We start from the raw sequence: 23,425 nt of genomic DNA, 5'->3' as shown, positions 1-23,425 counted from the left end.
TTGTTATTAGTTGCTAAGTTTCTGAATAAAATTTTCTTTCCACTGTTCAACGTCAACCGATAAAGACGTGTTTCAATTACTCTCTACAATTGTCTCTGACGTAACAGTCACCAACAGTAATCGGCTGTTGGAGATTTTACCGAGCTAGATTAAGTGTGCATAGATGTTGGGAATCAGGTCAAAGATCCGGGGGGCCGTCGGAGTGGGTGTAGTATCGATAAATTATATGCTGAAAATTGCCACTTGGCGCTACCAGCACTTAGAATCTAGTGTAAGTTTTGCAACGCCAGCGCCATCATTTTGTCAAAGAGGCGTTTTAAGTGGGGAAGTCGCCGTTAGTGGTGCTTAAGTCGAATAGGAATCTTTACACAAGTTTTTAGAGAAATTTTGTTCGAGCCTCATCGTCTGTTCTCTGTGCTCTCGGGTACTTCTTACTTTCCGAACTCACGGAAAGAAATATATGGAAATGTGTTGTTTTTTTTTTGTTGAAAATGCAATGTATACTAAAAACTAATGAACGGTAAATGTGTAGTAGTAAAAAATATTCCAATCGATGTATAAACGTCTAGTCGGAATGTTTTGTTTGCTCCGAAAATTCAATTTTAATGAAAAGTGCCATCTGCTACAATATAATTGCAATCATGTCCTATTAAACAAAACTCGAATTTCGAAACATCGCTGTAACTTTTTTGATTCTGGACGAATTCGAACTAATCCGACGTGAGAGAAATACCAACAATCAATACGAAACTAACGATTTTAAATTGGCTCACCACTTCAGTAGCCTATTGGTCCCAAGCAAACGATTAACGTACCCTATTCTAGTCGAAATTCTAGTACTACGCAATGTTTATTTTGATTCGCTATGAAAGTTTGACAGATAAAATGAGGGGTTATTAGTTTTTCCTATGTTTCGAGGGGTGATTCGCCAAGCTTGGGACCGAAGATAGTACCAGAGGTGAGCCAAAAAGTTGAGCACGTTTCTTCGGGACCTACTTGTCTTAGAGTTACCTCTATGGAAATACTGCCTCGGATTCTAATAATTACTATATTTCAAATATCAAGCGCGAATTTCGTTATGCTATGGATCAACTCCGGATGTGAAGTGCATCGCTCTGCAGATACCTAAATCAAAACAATCCCATCTTCTCTTCCTGAACGAAAATGTGAGTGATACGCTTTGGAGAAGTTTCATAACGCTCGACTTTCTGAAAAATATATATTTCTGGTAGATTTCACAATCACGCAGTAGTAGCAGTAGTAGTATTTTATGGTTTTGGTAATCACAGGCAGCGTCTGGGTTTTAGCTTTTAATTCTAATCTAATCCTCGTTTGGTGGCATCTAAGATCTCTAAGTACATATTGTATCAATATTATATAGTTTCCATGCGACTCCGTTCCGCCAACTTCACCAGTCCAGATTATCCTTGGCCAGCGTGTAGCTGATGCTATTCTCGGAGTAAAACTGGCTGTACCACTTCCGATAGGACTTGATCAAGCGGTCTTCCTTGATGAGCAGTGGATTATCGATAAACTGTTTGTGGTTCCAAATCATCATGTCCCTTTCGAACTGTAAATGGAAAACGTCTGTCAGAACAACCGCATCCGAAACGATCACAATACTTACCATAACACTCTCAGCCCAGATGGCAAACCTTTGGAAGATGGCATTGCCCAAGTTCCGTGGCGCGTAGAATCGATGGATGACCTTCTGCACCAGCGGCTCAACCGGGGTGACAGTCTGGAGGGCCACCATGGGCCCGAGGCTGGTTTGCATCATCAGCTGTACATAGCCCGGTCCAATTTGGTAAGCCTTCACATCGACCGTACAGAACTCAAATTTTTTGAAGAACTTGAACGAATGTTTCAGGTCCATCCGGGCGATGTGTGGCGGATCGGATTCTTCCGGAGCAAACCAGCTGAAAAGAGCGACTTATGTTGGGTAAGAGTTTCTATTATTTAGAAACGAAGAAATTACCTCGCATGCCAGGCGTGCATACCAAACTCCGCCCAAGCCGGTCTAGCGTATCGGATATCGCTTCCGGACATGCAGTTCGGTCCATGAACCGCTGACAAATGTGCGACGTCAGCTCCATTTTCCGGAATATCCTGAATGTGAGCGTTGACCAGAAACTCGTTCTTTCCGTAGTACACCCATCGGCCGTCTTCGACTTCGGGAACGATCTGCATCTGCCACGGTTCGGCTTCTTCGTCCACGTGGTGCCACACAAAGATGAACCCGTTCGCTTCCAGTGACTGCCATTTCTTCACCTTGGCCACCTTCGGCACCGAGCCGGATTTCATGTACGGAATATTCGTACATTGCCCATCCTGGCCGCTGAATGACCAGTGATGGAACGGACATTCGATACAGTCACCCCTAACGATACCACCTACTCCCAGGTTGGCACCCAAATGGGGACAGTAAGCATCCAGGACGTTGACCTCGCCGCTGTGGCTTCGAAAAACGACAAAATTTTGACCTGCAAATGGAAAACCGATGCAAAGTTATGCTAATCTGAAATCTGTTTATTCGTGTTTGCTGCGGGATGCAACAACCGGCGGGTGCATGTCGCCATTCTGTGACTCACCGAGACAATCGACACTTTTGGCTTGACCGATGGCTAGGGTTTCCGATTCCAAAATACCGTACCATCCATTCGGGTAGGGCGGGGGAATACGTTTGCCAACCTTACGGAGCCGGCGCAACCGGTTGATGGTGTGGGCTCGCTTTTTGTCGTTCCGGTGCAGGCGCTCGTTGTCCAGCACGTGATTGTAGCCGATGTCGGTGAGGTCCTATGTGGGCGGGAGGGTGGAAGGGAGTTATTTTTTTAATATTTCTATCCGCGAAAGGTTCATTTAGACTATCTGATTTGTTGATCTGATTCGAGCTAACTGCTCGAAGATTATGCCGGATGCAATGTTTGGTTGTGTTTACACTTTACACGAACGCGGTAGGATTGCTTTTAATTTTCGTTTGACTTGTTGAGCGGCTGTTTTTTCATTGATTTTGGTATGAAATGATTTTTGGAGATAGATTACAAGGAATGGAGAAACATAACAAGCTAGGTGTTTGATTAATTATAATTGTTCTTTCGGTTCTAATAGTTGATTTACTTCTTATATTGTAATATTTCAGAGTGACCGTCCAAAAGAAGCCGTGATGAAATTGATCGCAGTGTGGTCGTAGGACACCTAATAGAAGTTACGATGATTGAATGTAAATTCCGAGAATTTTCGAGAAGTTCCGTCATCATACAGATTTCCTTTTCGGACCACAACTTGAGGAAAATTGTGGGAACATAAAATAAAATGTCCCATGAGCTAGGAAGCTTACAGATCTCTAGGGGAGTTCCGATTGAGGGAAATTTCGAGAACTTAAGAAAGTTCCTACTTTTGGGGTGGTTTAAATAAGGGTGTAAGGGTGAGTTTGGAATTTTAGAAACATTCGAAATATATCAGAAATTTAACAGAAGAATAGACTAAAGGGAAGTTTTAATATTTTTAAGACAGTTTCATTCATTTCTAGGCAGGAGAATAGCGAGAATTAACCATTTAATTCGAGCTGTTGAAAACGACGTTTCCTACCACTCGAACTTCGAAATAACACAATATTATGAGGGTTTTTCTTCTAGAACCACGAGAAAAGTAGCACAAAGTAGTGTGTTTCATAGTAAAATATTCATTTGTTGGCCCAATTTTTTGAAATCGCTGGTAGAAAGTCACGGTAAAACTGCTTGACAAAGTGGTCCATTAAGAGAACTCCAAGAGCATCAGGGAACATAAAACAAACCTCCGGGTAGTTTCATTAACTTCAAGTAAATTGCAGAAACTTTAAAGTAGTTCCGAGAATCTCAACAAAAAATCGGAAACTTCAGCAAAGTTCCGAGAGCATCAGGAAATTACCGGAGCATCAAGAGGATGCGGGTGCAGTTTAAGGAAAGTTCCATAAACTTCTGAGCATTTCCAAAACTTTAGAAAAAATGCAAGATTTCAGCAAAGGTCAGAGAACTTCAAGGTAGATCCATTAGTTTCAGACAGCAGCAAACACTTTTAAGAAGTTCCGAGATCTTCAGGGTATTTCAGGTAACTTCTGAGAGGTTTAGATTGATTAAGAACTATTTTTATTAACTTTAGAGAAGTTTAGAGTACTTTGGGGGGAAGATCAGGTAACTTTAAAGCATCAATTACTCATTTCAAGAAGTTGCAGGAACTTGCAGGAAAGTTCCATAAATTCCAGGATGCTTGCCTTCAGGGAAGTTCAGAGAAGTCCAGGGAAGTTTAGAGATTTTGAAGAATCAGGAGAGAAAAGTTGCAACAACCTCAGGTCCGAATCTTTTTGGAAAGTAATTTTTTTCAGGATTTTTTAAATTTTTATAAATTAAGGCCATGAATTTCAATGAAATGTCTAGAACTTTAGTGACAATCTTGAAACCACGACAAATATTTGAATTAAGAATTTCAGGGCAATTAGCCTAATATTTCCAAGAAAGTTCAAAGAACTCCTCGTAGGTAAGAAAGCTTCAGAAAAGATTAGGAAACTTCACAGAAGTCCACAGAATTTCATAGAAGTTCCGAAAATTTCAGTACAATTACGGGAACTATAGAGAAGTTCCGGGAATTCCAGAGAAATGACGGGAGCGTCAAAGAAGATTCATGAATATAAGGAAACTCACGGCAAATTAACAAAAAAACCAAGTAACTAAACTAGTAAATTTAGAAAACTTCAGGAAAATCCAAAGAAGTTCAATAAAGTTTGCAGATTTTAAACGAATTTCCGTTCAGGGAAGATCAAAGAACTTCAGGAAAACTATGGGAACTTTTAAGAAGTTCTCTAGAATTCAGGGAAGTCCAGGGAATTTCTGATAGTCCAAAGAATTTCTAGGAAGTCCAGAGAGCATCAGAGAAGTTGAAAGAATTTCAGGGAAATCAAAAAAGCATCGAAAAGTCGATAAAACTTTAAGGGAAGTTGCAGCAACTTAAGGAAAATTCTCACCAAAATGGCATGTGATTTGATGTCGCGCATGAGGATTTTGGTTCGGGATAGAACAGTGGTGGAGGGTTTGGCTTATCAAGGTATTATCTGAATTCACATCGAGTTTACGAAAGTTTTTTGCGTCTCATAAATCGATAGCTAACAAAATGGATTGATTAGATTGTATGAATGAATGCATGCATTTTTAAATTTTATGGCGAGTTTATTACAAACAAACAAACAACCAGTGTCTATTAATGGGAACTAAATTGTGCTTGCCACCGTTCATTTAATATGTCATAAAAAGTATGCCTAGCGTCGATTTCACTAGTTATTAAGTATGTCTACCATTCATTAAACCTTACATCTGTAATGTTTAAGGTCCGTATTCCCAACATACGTATGCCTATGATACTTAGGCCACAGAGAACATACGTTGTGGCTCAAACTAAATGTCTGTAAAAACTTGTGTAAAGATTCCTATTCGGCTGAAGCGCCACCAACGCCGACTTTCCCACTTAAAAACCCTCTTTGACAACGTGATGGCGCTAGCGTTGCACAACTTACACTAGACACTAAGTGCCGGTAGTGCCGAGTGGTAATTTTCAACCGAAAATTTATCGATACTAGCGCCAAATTGGTCGAGAGTGGAAATTCTATAGAGGAAATCAGGAGATGCTAGCACTACTCGACGGCGACGTTCCCACTTATCTTTACACAAGTTTTTGGTGGAAGTTGGAGGTCTGTTCTCTGTGCTTATGCTCAATGACCCGCCATCATTCGATTTATAAATCACAAAAAAAAAAGGCAGACGTAACTCTTTCTCCTCAATCGTCGTACACGCATGTAACGTTCAATTTTAATATTTTTTAGTTTCGTGAATCCCCCACCACAGTGCCAGCATTGGATCACTTTGACGTTTACATACATTCCACTGGCGTATACCCGCCCAGAGCCTTGAGATAAATATAAGAATGTCTTTTTATACAAAATGTGGGTCAACTTTTACCAAGGGGTAGGTTAATCCGCACACCAATCTTGGGTGATCATTTTTCTCAGTGTGCCGCAAGTGTGCCGAAAAGCGGTGCCAGATATACAGGTACACTCAAAAAATTCCACACGTCATCATCATGTGTCTCACACTTAATTTTGCGCTTATTGTGAAACACATCCATTTCATGTGTGAATCTTATGCTATGAATCATGCCTGAACACTATGGATTTGAATTGTGACTCACTTGGATTCTGTGTGCCTCATTTGGTGATATCAATAGCTTTGAACATCATAGTTCAATATTCTACATTACCGACTTCTACTTTACCGACTCTAAAAATGAATCGACAAATAAACAAACAAAACTGCCAGAGGCCAGAGCTTTCACATATATTTTTAATGGGTCTGATTTGGGATTTGATCATGGACTGTTGGGTGTTGGGCTGCTGCCGGAGTCTTCGTTCGATCTCACTGTGCCACGGTTGTTCTCATATATGAGGCGGGTTGAAAGGATAAAGTTACAAGTGTCGTTTTCGATGTTTACCTTCTTGAGCAAGCAATTCACATCGCATTGAAATGCAAAACATTTTAAATCCATCTCTTTTGAACAGTGGTGCGATTCAATGTGCAATACACTTGAATAGATAGTGAAAGATTTTCAACATTTCAATGTTTGAAACACTATAAATTAACGTGTATAACACATTGTACCAAGGTGAAATACACTTAAAGTAAATGTGATTGTGCATTTAAAAATCAAGTGTTTAAACACTTCGATCAAACGTGTGGAATTTTTTGAGTGCAGACATATTTTTAATACTCATACAGACTTTTGAAAACATCATCTGGCATCTATGGTGCCGAATGTGCCAGCAGTGCCGGTCATTAGCGTTGACGGCGACTCTGTAGCTATAAGAATAAGATAAGAACAACAAGGCCATGGTCAATTTCGAAAAGCTGCTGCAGGCGATCAAGGGATCCAAGGATGGAAAAACGTTGGATGTCTTCTCCAAGGACAACTTCCCGGGTGAATTCTGTGAATCGAGGTAAGCCTTCATCAGGGACAAGTGCTTCGACACAAGGATCACATCATGGAGAGTATCGATGCTGTCGGAGGGTGTCGAGAAGTTCTGACGGGCAAACCAGTTGGACATGTGCTACCCGGTGATTATCCAGTCGGGTGGCAATTACAGCTTGAAGATCAGTGCATTCAGCGACAAGAACTATCTGCACTTTGGATCGATCATCTGTGCTCTGGGTGCGCGTTACAAGTCCTACTGCTCCAATGTCGCCCGAACGTTGCTGGTCAATCCGACGGTAACGATTTAGAAGCCCTACACCTTTCTGCTCAATCTGGAAGAGGAACTGCTGAAGGTGATGATTTCGGGCAAGTAGCTCTCGGGGATTTTCGACGTCGGAATGGATTATGCAAAGAAGGAGGACCCCAAGCTGGTGGATAAGTTGACGTTCGGCTCTGCTATCGGGTTGGAGTTCCGGGAGAATTCAATCGTAAGACCAGAAGGTTCCGAAGAAACGTGCCCAACTTTTTGGCTCAGCTCTGGTTCTCTTTTCGGTCTCAAGCTAATCGATGCACCCCTCCAAACATAGGAAAATCCACGAACCCCTCATTTTATCTGTCAACTTTTCATAGAGAATCAAAACAAACATAGTGTAGTACTAGAATTTCGACTAGAATGGGGTACGCTAATCGATTTGCTTGGGACCAATAGGCTAGTCAAGTAGTGAGCCAATTTGTAATCGTTAGTTTCCACTGGTTGGTAGTAGGGGAATTTACGTATTCTCGGCAACCTAAGCAGCGACCTTCTTTCTATAGCCTTTTTCTCTAAGGAACGCACACATATGCAGTATTGGTTTGTTTACAATCTTTTGCTGCCAGCTGTTCTAACAATTTCAGTCGAAAGAATTGTCAAAAACTGTTTTGAAACGCTTTTACAAAGCTCCAATCTTCTCTAGTGAGAGCGAGTATTGTCGGCAACCAGTTTTTCTTCGGCAACCGTTCCATTTGAACTGCATGTAAATCTGCTGTTCTATTATCGGCAACTCGAAATCAGCTACAATTTTTAGTGCGTGTGTTGCATTTCAAGAAAACCTTGCTAGATTGCTTTTTCTAAGTGGTAAAAATATAGTCAAAGTGAAGCTGAAAGCATAAAGAATCGTTTGCATGCATTCAGCGAAGTGTTTTCGTAAGAAAATCCAGTGAAAATAGTGTTTCAATTTGTGTTGCCGAAAATAGTCTGTCATGCCGAAGCCGTCATTTCCCCTACCTCAACCAGTGAAATTCAGCTTTTGTAGATGACCAATTGACCGAGTGCTGGTTATTTAATGCTGAAAAGTGGGGTGCTTACAAGGCCACATCCTGCTACTCCCGAGCCGTTGCCTCAACTTTGACTAAGTATTTCAGGGTGTCTACTCATTTGGCAAAATATAATTCCCCGAGTCTTCCAGGGGCCTCATTTTGCAAGTCGAAACGACAAACTGTTTCATACAAGCGTTTATACAATGATTGCTTCGTTTCGACTCCATGTACCCTAAAATGCACAAACGCTAAATAAAACGAATATACTATTTCCATAGTCGGAACATTAAATGACCAACACATAAACAACATTCTCCAACTCCGTAGCACTTATGAGGGTGTCGCTAAGTTGGTGGCCTCTCGTTGAGTAAGTACTATATCAAAATTTCCTTGTCTATTCCTAGTTACGGAAAATATGGGCGTGATAAGGAATAGCGGCAGCTATGCCTTTGGTATCCTTTTTAAATAGAAATCAACCCAAGTAACCAAAACCCAACTAACAATTTTAACAATGTAAACGCTTTACTCATTTCATTTATACATCCTCAAAGCTGAATTAAAGCGTTATACGATGTGAGGAAACCTTTACTCATCCTCTATACAAGCAAATCTGGCGAACTTAGTCAGCTACTTATGGCTGTTGGGACGGTTGGGACAAGCTCTTATTGCACATCCAATAACGCTTCTATACAGCTGTTATCCTGCTGCTAAGTTGTGTGTGAACTTGAAAAGCGCTTATTCAACCATTTCCCGGTTATCCAATAATCACTACACAGCTTTCTTGAAGTCGGGTTAAATATTGTTTACGCTGACTGTAAAAATGCTTCGTTTAGTTGTTGAAAAAGCACTTTTGATGTTTATGTTATTCAGCAAGAGCGGTTGGTTGTGTAGAAGCCATCAAATGAGTAATATATTCATCTTATTAGCTTTGTTTTGCAGCTACAAGTTGAAAGTTGATTAATGTTTACATAGAAGTGACATAAGCGTTTATTGGTTGCTGTTATTCAGTGCGACCGACAAATTAAATAATGGTTGTGAAAAAGTTGAGTAAACGCTCTTCAAAACTTTTTTGCTAGCTTCTGCTTATAGCTGTGTCTGCAGCTTTTTTCAGCTACTTTACAGCACAATGCTCCGCATTCAACGATAAACCTCACTTCCAAGTTCCATAAAGTTCTCATAATGTTCCGACACAAGCTTCAAGTTCCATAAAGTTCTGACAGAACTTTCAAGTTCCATAAAGTTCAAATAAAGTTCCGACAGAACTTTCAAGCTCCATAAAGTTCAAATAAACTTCCGACAGAACTGTCTTCCCAAGCAACCGAAAATTCCGCAGTGAACGATAAAACCCACTTTCAAGTTCCATAAAGAGCATATAAAGTTTCAACACAACATTCTGGCTACTTTAGTAGCTATAGAAAGCACACGAAGAACTTCAGGCTCCAAAAAGTTCCGATGCATATTTTGCTTGAAGTTCAAAAAAAGTTCCGAAAAGCATCCCTAGGCACTTCTCAGTAACTTCAAGCAAGGCTGAAAACAGCGGAACTTCTTAGCAACTTTAAAGTCTCTTAAAAGTTCCCTGCGGAACTTCTTAGGAACTTGAAAGTTTCTAAAAAGGTCCGTCTTAGCCCACATGAAGCAATCCACACAAGTCTTTATTGTTAACAAAATTTAATGTACGTAAATATTTAATAACTCAAATAAATCATTATTCTTATATATATATATATATATATATATATAAATATATATGTATATATATATATATATATATATATATATATATATATATATATGCAGTGCATCAATATTCTATCCGAACATAAAAATGAGCAATTTCCTGGATTCGAACCCGTGTATTCGGCACAAGTGTGTTGGAATACCATGCGGCAAAAACCAATTTAAAATTCATCAAGGTGTTGTGTTTCGTACTCAAGACAGTCAGCTGGCACTGAAAACTCCAACAGGAGGCGGGACAACAGCTCACTTTGACATATCTCAGATGACGTAGCGGTTCGTGCTGGGGCTCTCACGCAGAAGTTTTGGGTTTAATTCTTAAAAACAGTTCCAAAACTACTACTAATGCTGATAAATCAATACACGTTCATACCTGCCTTTAGAAATAACATTCATAAAGACCAGACTTTAGAATTAACTTTCATAGAAGTGCGAACTAAATACAGAATTTAACTTATTTAAAAAAAGTTCCGGTAAATTTCCGCCAGAAGATGCTTAGAATGCTCTGCAATGATGGCACCGGTTCAAGTTCTTATAACGACTTAAAAATGAGGCTGCTTAGAATTCTATAGGCCACCTTCAACCAAGTTGCCTTAGCCACAAATAGCCTTTTATCAGAACTTTTGGTTACTTGGGTTTACTCTCCATAATTATTCCTGAAAGCAGTCTGACTGAGAATTTCCAAAAGAGAAGTGACACTTCACTAGTACCCAATATACGAAGTATACCGTAACAATGCTGATGATTATGCTAACGCTAAACCAAATTTCTTAATATGAGGTAAAGCGAAATCCGGTTGGAGGAACGAGTACTCAAAAGAAATAATATTCGAGTTTTAGCAAACACGTGTTGATCGGAAATCTATAAGAAATCCTTATCAAGAGTAGTTGTTATCGTCGTCGGAGAGGCCACCACCGGGATCTAAATCTAGTAACGGCAAGTTGAACAGGAACTTGGTCGTAATTGTTTTGTTAAATGATGAGCTCGGTGGTTTAGTGGCAACCGAATTTGGTTACTGAGTAGGGTTTCAAACCCAAGCTCCTTCGCGATATTGAATCGTTAGGACATCATTTCAGCATATCGTTTACTAAAACGAATCCTGCTGCAATCCCAACCCCTTTATCCAACATCCCAGTGACAGTGCAGAGGTGTTCTCGGCTTTCATTCAAGTGAATATTACGTCAACATATTACCCATTCCCATTCCTTTCTTGACCAGCATCCGGACGTGGCTGGCGCTGGTATTGCCTAGTTTTAGATCATCAGTATTTACACATTGAGGAAGATTGCTAGTCCCAAGCAACGTCTATTGGTTCTCTGTGTAATTACAGCTGATCTGGCAACAACGGAGATGCATCCTCGGGCGGTCAATCATGCTCATGCTCATGCACAGAATGGGATTTTAGCGATTATGGAATTATGGACTTGTGTACAACTAAATTCCCTTAAGTGTTAAACACGTTTAACAATTTTATTTTAATATTTCGATTTACCCTGGAAGACCTATTGAATTCCCCCCAAAAGTTTCGTCCGACTTCTCTGGAAGTCGACTTGTCCCAGATGTTGAATCCAACTACTCCAGGAAGTGTCATCCGACTTCTCCAAAATTTGATTTCCAAATTTTCCCGATTTTTTCGGAGTACCTCCGGAAATTTCTTCTGAATTAATATGAAAGATTCTTCAGACATCCCTCGAAAGTTTTTTTTTAACTTCTAACTTATCCTGATAGCTTATTTTCTTTATTCCCTAAAAGAATCTTAAGGTCACTTCTGGAAATTTATTCTAGTTTTCATGGAAATGTTTACCTCAACTTTCTTCCATCTTTCCACGTAAGCTTGTTCCAGTTTTCTTAGGATGTTTTTTATGACTTCTACCGGAAGAGTTCAGCAACTTGTCCTGGAAGTTTCACCTGACTGACATTGGCCAATTCTAGCGATTTATCTTGAAAGCTCTTTCCAAGGTCCCCCGCATAGATCCTGCTGACATGCCCCGGAAATGTCTGCCGACTTCTTCTGGAAGTTTATCTAAACTTTTCCTGGAAGTGTTCTTCCGACTTGCATCTGAATTTTTGGTCTGATTTTGACCGCCGCCATATTGAAAAATCTGCTCGAATTTACTTTCGACACACTTTGTCGAACGGGGGGTGTTCACACTGCTTGCACATGTCGAAAGAACTGTCAATTTAGATTTCAATACAAAACTGTATCAGGAATCAAAAGTAAATACTTCCATAATGAATTACCGGAAAATTGCTCTAGCCTCGGCAGGCGTATTTACTTTTATTATTTTAAATAAAATGAGAAGGAAAAGGTGAACTTTGCGGAGTATGAAATGGTTGCTCAGGAGGAACAGCGGCAGGGATCTGGCTCGTCTTGTCCTTCAAGAACTGCGATATGAAGATAAAAATGGATTTCAAAACTTCGCCAGGATCTCGATACCAACTTTCGACAAGTTAGTGGGAAAAGTTCCCTACACGCAAACCAAAAATCTATTACAATTAATGTTAGTTCCGTTTCCTATCATCCTCTGTTCATGAACATCGCAACGAATGTTAGAAATTGACCATGCAGGCGATGTAATTGTTTTTTGTCTGTTTTTATTTCGTGTTCCATCTACGCTTTCGACTATACCAGTAAGCTTGTAGAACGACGCACATTGTAGAACATTGTAGAACGACGCACACACTTGTCTCGAATCTCTCCACCAGAAAAAGCATACGAAGTCGAGCATGCGAGAAAATGAGCGCTTCATGTTTGCTTTTAGGCTAACCATATTCAGAAGCATGGAGAGAGCAGTGGAGAAAGCACAGGTCTGATAGTCACAACGTCCGTGGTTCGAGTCCAGTCGGCAACCTTTTTCCTATTTTTTTCGACATAATTAATTTCACTCACTAATACACTCCATATTTTTCGGTCTCCAATTTTCTTACATCGGACCGCAGCTAGGTATATTGCATCCTCGGTTCATGGGTCTCCACTAACATCCTCTGATGATGAATCACACATAATTGTAAGCGAATTTTACATCCCCCGGTTGGGTGTATAGATCTAGATGATTCCTTGAGTTCTGAAAATTTCTGTTAAGAACTCACTTCTGCACATTTCTTTGAAGACCTGCGGACGTCCCTGAAGTTTTGTTTCTCTTCTCCGGTAAAATATATTTAAAGATCAGCAAAGTTTCCTGAAGATCTGAAAATTTCTCGGTAGTTCAACAGATTTCTTTGAAGTTCTATGTGTTCTTCAGAAGATCTGCAATTTCTTAAAAATCTACAATGTTCCTGAATCCCTGAAGATTTAAGATCCTTAAAGATCAACAATTATCTCTGATGTTCACAAAATTTCTAATAATCTACTAACTTCTCGAAAGTTCTGTAATTTTATCTGTAGATTTTCATGATTCAACGAATATCTGCAAATATCTCTGAACATCTACACAATTTCCTAAAGAATTAAAAGATTATCTAGAAATGTTGAGCTTTCCGGAAGTTTTAGGAAGTTTTCTAAAGTTTTACTTTTTTTTTCTAAAGATGTGCAAATATCTCTAAAGATCAGCGAACTTACCTGAAGTTCTGTTAATTTCTCTTAAAATCCAAGAACCGCAATAAAAATCATTTAAAATTTATTTAAACATTTGCCGATTTTCCAGTAGATTTACGATCTACCCTCTCAACTTTTTTGAAGATCCTAAAAAAAAAAAAATTCAAATTCTGTTAAGTTTTCTGAAGTGCTGTATTTCTGCTCTGAAGATCTACGAACTACCCTGAAGTTCAAATAATTTCTCACTTGATCTCCGAACTTTTCTAAAGTTCTGTAAATTTCTTTGTAGATTCTTGGATTTCCATAAAGTTCTGCAGATCTGTATGAAATTCTTTGAAAAATTTATCTGAAGAATTACGAATTTCTCTGAAGTTGTACTTCTAAAGATCTGCGAACTTCCCCGAAGTTCTGTGAATTGCAATTGAATGTGAATTGAGGTTTTGCAATTTTTTCTAAAAACGTACGAACTTTCTGGCGTTCTGCAGACTTCTCTTGAGGTCTACAGACTTCTCTGAAGTTCTTCAGATCAATCTATTTCCAACTTCCATGGAGTTGTGCAAAACCTTGGACTTTTGAACTTCGCTGCGATTTGTTTTTGGAATTGAGGTACTTTTCTGGCCTTTTAACGAATTTTTCTGAAGATCTCACATTTTTCTGAAACTGTGAAGCTTTCTGCAAAATTCCTGCAAATATCTGTAATGTTCTGTAAAGTTGTCTGAAGCTCCGTAGTTCTATTCTCAAGATCTACGAAAAAAAACCTTAAGGCTCAATAAATTTCTCAGTAGATCTGCAAACTTCTCTGAAGTTTTGTAAATTCCTCTGCAGGCTCTCAAGCTACTCTCAAGATCTGAAATTTTCTCTGAAAATCTTCTCAATTACCTTAAGTTCTCAAAAATTTTCTGAAAATATTTGAGCTTCCTTGAAGTTTTAAATGTCTCTCTCTCAAGATCTACAAATTTCTCTGAAATCGTATAAATATTTTTTTTTAAATCGACGACCTTCCCCGAAGTTCTGCAAATTTTACTGAAGGTCTATTACCATTCTTGTGATTTTTTCAGAAGTTCTGTAATTTTCCAAAGTTCTATAGCTTTGTTCTGAAGATCTACGAACTTTTCTGATGTTGAATAATTTTTCAGTAGATCTTCAAACTTCAACAAATTTCTCAGTAGATCTACAAACCTCTCTGAAGCTCTAAAAAAAATTCCTAGTAGGCTCTCAGACCTGCTGTCTGGCATGCTTATTCTTATACAATACCCAAGCAACCTTAAGTTCGGATTTTACTTGAGAAACGATCTCAAAAGCTCACATCAGGTTCAAATGTAGTTCCGTGGAACTTTCATGCTGATTATCAAAGCACTACACGTACAAACAGAACTTAATGCTCTTTATAGTACCACCACACTGTTTGCGTTTGGCCAGAACAACATGTGTCCACTTTTTGATTTCCGCAGCCATTAATCTGGAACGACCGAAAGCTCCTTACAGCCTCGAGCGTTCAATGTTTCTACTACGGGGAATGGCATTTCTGTAAGTAAAAAATATCAGTGCCAACATTCCATAGGGGCGTAATTGCTTTTGTAAACAATGGCTTTAGCCGTCGATTTCTCGTAAATAAAAGCTCACTTCTCCAAATTAACAATGCTAGCTGGTAGAGGAAACATTATTCTACCCGTTGGTGCAATTAATTTTCATGAGTGAGCTTTAATTTGCGAGAAATTGACGGCTAAAGCCATTGTTTACAAATGCAATTACGCCCCTTTGAAATGTTGGAACTGATATATTTTTTTTATTAAATTTCATTGAGGTTTGCGTCACTACCATATGTATATCTTGATGATTTTCTGAATAAAACAAGTCTCAAAACAGGTAAATTTACTACAATTAAGTCAAACTGTTTCGTACTTTTCGAGGTTACTGAAAACTTCTGCGGAAAACAAAAAATGCTGTCAAATGTCAAACAGTGCGAGTTCACAATAAGTTCCGTATGTACTTTTTTAGCAACTTTCAAGTTCAAGTTCAGACTAATAAGAGACTTTGAAGTTCAAAAATAGTTTTTACGGAACTTGAAAGTAGATTTCGCTACTCTGAAAACAATTTTTATGCATGAAATCAACATATCGAGTAAAATCATATGATATTCCACTTCGTTCACATAGAGCAGTGGTGTGCAGTGTTTGAAAAGTTCACCAAAACTCACTATGACTCGCGAACTTTTCCCTTGGTGAACTTCGTGAAATATCGCGATCTTTTCCAACGCAACATGTAATTTAAATTAAATATTTGACCATATTTCAAACATTTATCTTCCGACGACGCAGTAGCTCATAATAAATTAAAAGAGAACGTGGTTAGCAGCGAAATAATAGATATATTTGTTTTCTATTTTGGATTGTAGATTTCATTCAAGTTTTCTTTTTGGGCTGAATAGCATTCCTTCCAACGGTTAAACGAACCTTTTATGAACTTTCAAGTTCTTTTTAAAAGTGAAACAGCGTTCTGTTAGAAGCTTAAACATCGACTATGAACTTGGAAGTTCGGTTAATTACTTAAAAAGTAAGCTGAATAGAATTCTCTTCATAATCTTTCGAATAGCTGATTAAGCCAAAAAAGGGCTTTTATCCGAACTTTTGGTTGCTTGGGTACATGCTTCGTATTATATAAACACTGTTTTGTTGACCATGCCAAGATCAAAGCCATTACGGCATCTTTCGGTCAATAACATTGGAAAATAAAAATCAGTCAAACCACACACAGGACATTATTGAATAGTGGAATCGGGTTTCCTTCCCTAACAAAAAAATACCATACCCGAACGATAACCCAAATGATTGAATTATTCCACAAATAGTATGGATGATACCCTGAACACGTTGTTAAGCAAAATAACCATACACATTTTATTATGGTTTCTGCTGGATGCCATCAAAAAACAAATCAAGCGTTCTTTAGCGGTTCAAATCCGTGAAATTTTTGAAAAAAATCAATATTTTCACCTAACTTGCGGCTATTTTGCTGGATGAGTCGAATGGAAATTAAACGCAAACCTATTTCGTTCGATAAATCAAACGTCAAATCTAATCATCCTGTCGAAAAAGTGTGAACGCATCCAAACATTGCATCCGACAACATTATCGAGCAGTTCGCTCGAATCCAGCCCAGTGACAGGCGGGTAGGCAACATGTTATACAGTGACAGCGGGCCCAGCACAGCAAAATAAATGATTTGAGCCCGGGACATGCTGCCTACTGTCAAACGCTGCTGTTGGTATAGGCCTTGTCACTGGCCTCCTCGAATCAGACCAACAAATCAGATAGTCTAAACGTACCTTTAGCTCCACGCCGTGCAAACTAAAAATTGCTTAAATGTCACTAAGAGCAACCATATCAATGAGTAAATAAGGCACATTTACCAACCTCTACCATAACGCTACTACCGGGGGTTGCTATTCAGGTGAGGGAAATAGCAATCCGCACCTTGGGAAGAAGTGAGTTCATAAACTTAGCAACCCGGTAGCAACGCATCAGACGGTTGCTATTTTGAATAAACGTCAAAAGTTTGTTTTGCCGGTGTGGAAAACGGTAACTTAAATTATGACTCTAATAGCAACGACCGGTGTGGAGAGGAGTGATTAAGCCTAAATGGACTGGTACGGTTGCTCTTAGCAAATGGAATGAAGAAAAGCGAAGCGGAACACAGAATCGAAACAAAACAGCAAATAAGGCTACCAGAAACTCGATTTTCTGATGATCGCAGGGTTACTAAAAGTTTAAATTAAAAATAGTAGAAATTGATTCCCATGATGTCACTGGTAATTTCTTAAACAAATTGCTTTTTGACGTAGGACTACGTCTTTGATTTCTATATGGGGGTACACATTGTGAAAACCGAAAATGGAACATGTAACAAATTAAGAAAGATTTTGAACGTTAATAACTCAGCTGCCCCTGGTCCAATTTCAATAATTTTATCTCCAATCGATCAGAAATATGGCTACGCATCGATACAAATGCTTCCGAATGTTGATTTTCAACAATAAACTATTGACAAACTGGTAAATGTCCAGCATTGTCCAAAAGCGTCGAATTAACTAACAAATCCACTAATTACCTACATGCATATGCTGCTTCCCAAGCACAGTCGTCAGAGAGTAGTAAGTAGACGAAACAAGTCGAAGTGGCATTCGCCTCCGATCCTCAGGCGCGTGCAAATAGGGAGGATGGAATTGCGTAATATTTTGCACACTCATCGCCGTATTCAGAACCAAATTCAAATTCTTCAAGATAACCACCATCCGTCGTCTGGCTCGCCGTGGCGGTGTCTGACGTATCTCGGGTCTGATTTACGAGGTGTGCTGAAGGTGTTCCTGAAAAATGAGATTCGTGATGCTGTCACCTACACTAAACACGCCAAGCGTAAGCGGCCATAGATGTCATCTACGTTTTGAAGTGACAGAGACGCACTCTGTTTGGTTTCGGAGGTTAAATCATCACCAGCTTTGGCAACAAAACGACTCTTTTCAGGCCCACCAAGCTTATTACAGTAAAGAGTAGCAATAGAATTCATCTGCCTGTTTGTCCATATTCAGAACCAACGATCACACAAAATGCTCATGTAATCAAACTGGAAGCAGGGGTACAAATTATTTTGATCAACCTTGATCAACTTTGAATCACCACGGCCGGATATTTTGATGGAAGAAGCAACAATCTAGCATCTAATTCGACGAAGACGGCAGGAAACATTTGTGAAGCCGAGTTATTTACGAAAGAGAGTCTCTATGTAGATAATCGATCAATTTAGATAGGACCTATTGAAAAGTGACGCGAGATTTGTCTTCTGTACTGAGCTCCAATGCTACCGACGCCAAAGAGGCAGCTCCCACACCTGGACCCTACTAATCGACCCATCAACTCAACCGGGGACCAACGGCTTTACTTCCCGAAGGAAGGCGTGATCAGAGATGTTATGCCGGTGGCGCCGACTGAGATTGGACCCAGGCCTGCTGGGATGAGAGGTAATCACGCTAACCACCGGCCCCGTAACGTGGGTAGATCACCTTTTCGTGGTACGTTACGGGATGTAAGATCTACCACCGATTCCTAGTCCTGACTACTTCAAACTAGGGGAACAGGATTTTTCAGTAATCCAAGGAACACATCTTAGTCCTTGTTACTTTTTATGCCTTGTTGATAGGGACAAGACTCGGCTTTGTCTACCGAGGATGATCTTGAAACAAGGCAAAAAAATGAGTTAGTTGTCTTCATCTATGTGATTCCTAATCTTCTCTTCGTTGTTCCCTAGTTTGAAGTGGTTAAGACTAGGGTTCTGGTGCATGGTCATTATCGGTGTCATACCTTAATTTTGTTGCTAAGGAATTCAATTTTGACTGACAAAGGGACGCGCCTTTGGAGGGTGTTTCAACACTCCGAAGGGTATAAATAGCGGGACCTTTCAATTAGAGTCGGATCCTTGCGATAAATGCAAGAGTGGCAACTGTAAAAAAATCGAATACTTCATCATTTCTCAATAGTGATGGAGTAATACGACATGCACTAAACTAAGGACACGGGATATACTACAATAGATCAATTTACTGGTCGCAGTAGTGTTAGGTCCCGAACAGAGGAAAAAAAAAAACCACCGGCGCCGATATCTTTCAAGGTGATATCACGGCGAATGAGAACGTGATATTTGAGTTTAGTTATCTCAGTAATAAGAAATAAAGCGCAGGAACTCAGCGATGAGTAAATTTGCCTCATGTTTTCCCAGGTTTTTCCAGGATTTTCCAGGGAAAAATTCCCCAATTTGAGAAGTAAAGATTGGATTCACTCAGTTTATTGGTACTACTCCGAGACTGAATAAAATTTTCGTCAATCTCCTCATTTTCTGGCAGATTTGTTAGATTTTCCACAGGAAACCATGATACAAATTTACTCATCGCTGAGTTCCTGCACTTTTGGCGATTATGAGTGAACTAAACTCAAATTTGGGTCGTTCTCATTCGCCGTGTACGCAAAAGGAAAAGAGCCAGTGTCGCTGCTTGATAGCAAACTACTCATAATGGGAGGAGTCTTGGTAGCTTTTATACCACTTGGTTGCACATCATTCTGCTTTAACCTGAAAAGATATAAAAGAGCGCTGCTGTATGGCATTAGCTCATTTTCGCTTCGGAACAGCAATAGCAGCAGTAGGAAGGTGGTGGCTAGTCCATACCTTCACACCTAACAAGCAACAATTGACTGTGACTGGTCGTGGCAAAGGAGGAAAAGGTCTGGTAAAGGAGGCGCCAAGCGTCATCGCAAAGTTCTTCGAGATAACCGCCATCGGTCGTCTGGCTCGCCGTGGTCGTGTAAAACGTATCTCTGGTCTGATCTACGAGGTGTGCTGAAGGTGTTCCTGGAAAATGAGGTCCGTGATGCTGTCACCTACACTAAACACGCCAAGCGTAAGTAGCCATGGATGTCCTCTTCAATAAAACGGCCCTATTCAGGGCCATCAAGCTTACATCAGTAAAGAGTTGGAACAGAATTTATCTGTGCTTTTTGTCCATATTCAGAACCACAAGCCCCCAACGACCACACAAAATGCTCTCCAGAGTTGTAATCTTGTAACCAAACTTGATAGCAGGGATGCAAGTGATTTTGATTGATTCTCTTAATCAACTTTCTCTTTGAAAAAGATTACTACAAATTTGGTACGCCTACAATTCAAAAACGGAAAGAGTTGAGATAATATATAATTGATCAATTAAAAGAACTAAATGCTCTTCACATTTATTGCGTCCACTAGCGGTCCTACGTCAAGCTTCCGTTCGTGCCCCTAGGCACAGACCCTTCTACTTTTTTAATTTAAATTAAATCATTTTTTCAACACAATCCCCCCTCCCTAAATACAAATCCTGGCTGCACCACTGACTTCCATGATGAAATTTCCTGCATGAAACCTAAAAATATTTCATCTGCATCACAATTAAAGCTGAAAATTGCATTAGTTCCTAAGTAACATTGATCGATTCTCTTTGTCGACTTTCTCTTTCGTTAATAACTTGAGCACATTACTGTTTCTTGTTGTGTTTGTCGTATTAGATGCTAGATAAAAGCTTCCTTTATCGATCTGTGTGCTAAAAATACCTGATAATGTATTTACATGGCCGTGGGGATACAAAGAGAAAGTCGACAAAGCGAATCTGTCAATGTTACTTAGGACCTAATGCATTGCTCAGCTTGAATTTACCAAATCCTTATTATTCTCCGAGCTTACCAGGCTTTCAAGCGTACGTACAAAGAAGATCCATGTCGACTTTCTCTTTCGTTAATAACTTGAATACATAAGCGTGTCTTGTTGTGTTTGTCATATTAGACGCTAGATAAAAGCTTCCTTTATCGATCTGTGTGCTAAAAATACCTGGGAATTTCTTTACATGACCGTAGGGATACAAAGAGAAAGTCGACGAAGAGAATCTCTCAATGTTACAAAGGACCTAATGCAATGTTCAGCTTAAAATGTTCATTATTGAACGCTAAGTTAAGTAGTCATTTAGGGGAAATGGATGTAATGTCGACTTAAATGCCTCTAATGTGGGCCCATAAATAAATTATGCAATCGACTAAATTTTCAATAGCGACCAAAAATATCCATTAGTACCGTCCCAATGACACGTTCATCTAGATAAAATTGATAAATAGCAGATTGTTAGCGATGGGCCCAATATTAGATCCATAGGCCAACATTAGAGCCCTTTTCCCCTATGTCGTCCAGATATCGCATTCTATAATTTTTATTTTTTATCTTTGAGTCGGTAGAATTTCATTTGCTATGTCTGTTGTTCCAGTAATTGAGTAGCTGGAGCGGTTCAGGCAAACATGATGAGCAGGAGACGGGTGGGCAGAACGTTTACGAATTAAATTAGCCGAGCATTACGTGTACCTTGTCGTACTATAATTACTAATGCGCCCGATGTACTTTTGTGGGTTCAAATCCCACCGGTTCCGTCCATTTTTCGCATTTTTTTTTTTATCATACACACGTGCTCATCATGTGTGCTGTGCTTCTCAGTACATATCATCTTTCAAAAATCACTAAAATAGCTTGACTTACTAGTCGACTAACCGCAGCAAGAAACGTTCATTAAGTAGACAATGTTTAACACACTTGAACAAAGTTTCAACTAAGAAAAACATAATATCAACAATTTTTGTACCTGTATGAGTCAAAATTCAAACAACGCAAACTACTTCTCCAATACTCACCCTCTTCCAGACGAACGGGCTGAAGTAGAATTTCCAACTTATCCAAACAACCGCGAAAAACACAAACAGATAACCGACGATGCTCGCCGGTCTTTGCCACTCGAAGAAGTCATCCTGGAGCAAACTGAGCAGCACTCGATCTAGTGTGCTGTTTCTCGACGACGATAGCAGCCACTGATGTTTCCATGACATATCTAGGGCCGCCGGCCTACTGCCATGACCAAAACATAGTTCATCACTTTCCATCGCTTCCAACACGGCTTAATCACTGATAAAGTTTCGAGCTCCGCTCCACGAAAAGCTCAAGTTCTTTCTGATTTTCCTTATCCGGGCAACTACTGTTCCCGCCGACTGTACTGGCCTGACTGATTGACCGTCTTCCAGGGTCCCAGGTGCTGCTGCTGTCCCAATCTGTAGAGAAACAAATGGAATAATGTAATGTACGAAAACGGCACACTCGTTCTTTGATCAGAAAACAATCTTCCTCTGTCCCTCTCACTCTATTTCGCTCAATCGCCACAGCGCACTAAACGGCTTGCGGCTAAAGGTGATGAATTAATTTTGGGAAGGTAGGTATGTACAACTGAACCGATTGGAGATCAATCACACACAGAAGAAGGAAGCGGCTCGGGTGCTGGGATCCGCCAATCTTGCGATCATACAAATTCAAACCTAATTTGAATAGAGCTGAATCCATTACACTCTCCACTCGCTGGACGCGAGGACTTGCCTGGTCCACACATGGCGGAATGTGAAGAAGGGGTTGCGGACAGGGATGGACGATGATGGGTCACTCCCCAATCCCAATCAGTATTCTCAATATCAAATCGAAGATTCCTGTGTGTCCGTACCTTGAAATTGAAATTTTTCCTCCGAACGGAATACGTTATCATCCGAGGTGACCTTTTCCTGGTGCGACGACGAGCGATTCTGCGATTTGATCTGAGCTATCCGCGCGCGCTCCGAACTCGAGACAGGTTCGATTGGTACTGAGGGCAGCGGAACAAGATTGACGATATCAGGAGGACTTGCTTAGTCATAATCAGTTTTCATTAGATGGGATTTTATGTTTCGGTCTATAGGTGGTTTGGTTTGCGACGTCAGTGATAAGGAAGGTGGGAGAATTGATAAAAAATTATCATTGAAGTGAGTAAGGTGATCGGAACTATGTCTAGTCGCGTGCAATTATACCTGCTGCCAATGGTAGTTGGTGGATTCACACATCTGTCGGTGATGGGGGTATTTCGACTATTAGTCATTCTGGGTGGTCAATTGTGAGTGACGCAAACATCAATCAAATGGAACCTAGAAAATGGTGGCATGCCATGACAAATTTGCATAGAACAGTAGCGCCATAAGCAAGCTGTGGTAGATTCTGCCAGCCGTCTTCAGTGATCCATTGACATTTAAAATTTTCACTTAAAATTGCTACTATGCCTTAAACATTTTACTGAAATTTCGCAAACTTAAATCGTTCAGCCAAATGTAAACAAACAAAAAAAACTTTCCAAACTAATCCTGAACACAGCAAATCTGTATCTTCTATCTGTTCGGTTACATCACTTTATCGCTTAAAGCTCGTGGTCATGATTGTGAATTGCCAAACGTAAAATTCCCAACC

General features: G+C 39.8%; 2 protein-coding genes across 2 annotated transcripts in view; both read right to left on the bottom strand.

Moving 5' to 3' along the window:
- LOC135699133 (heat shock protein beta-1) overlaps nt 1-23,425 on the bottom strand; it is a 560,186-nt gene that overhangs the window by 450,877 nt on the left and 85,884 nt on the right. The window lies entirely within an intron of this gene.
- On the bottom strand, nt 1,250-22,065 carry nvd (neverland). Its single transcript, XM_065219327.1, has 5 exons — nt 21,805-22,065; nt 2,592-2,796; nt 1,979-2,483; nt 1,628-1,919; nt 1,250-1,570 (listed from the first exon to the last, which is right to left on the bottom strand). Exons 1-5 carry the CDS (start codon nt 22,048-22,050, stop codon nt 1,409-1,411), a joined length of 1,410 nt encoding a protein of 469 aa, XP_065075399.1. The 5' UTR covers nt 22,051-22,065; the 3' UTR covers nt 1,250-1,408.

This window comes from Ochlerotatus camptorhynchus, unplaced genomic scaffold (genome assembly GCF_037179485.1).
Source record: "Ochlerotatus camptorhynchus isolate MF236.1 unplaced genomic scaffold, CSIRO-AGI_Acam_v1.1 ptg000102l, whole genome shotgun sequence".
Taxonomy (NCBI): domain Eukaryota; kingdom Metazoa; phylum Arthropoda; class Insecta; order Diptera; family Culicidae; genus Ochlerotatus; species Ochlerotatus camptorhynchus.
This window is presented reverse-complemented; position numbering and strand designations above follow the sequence as displayed.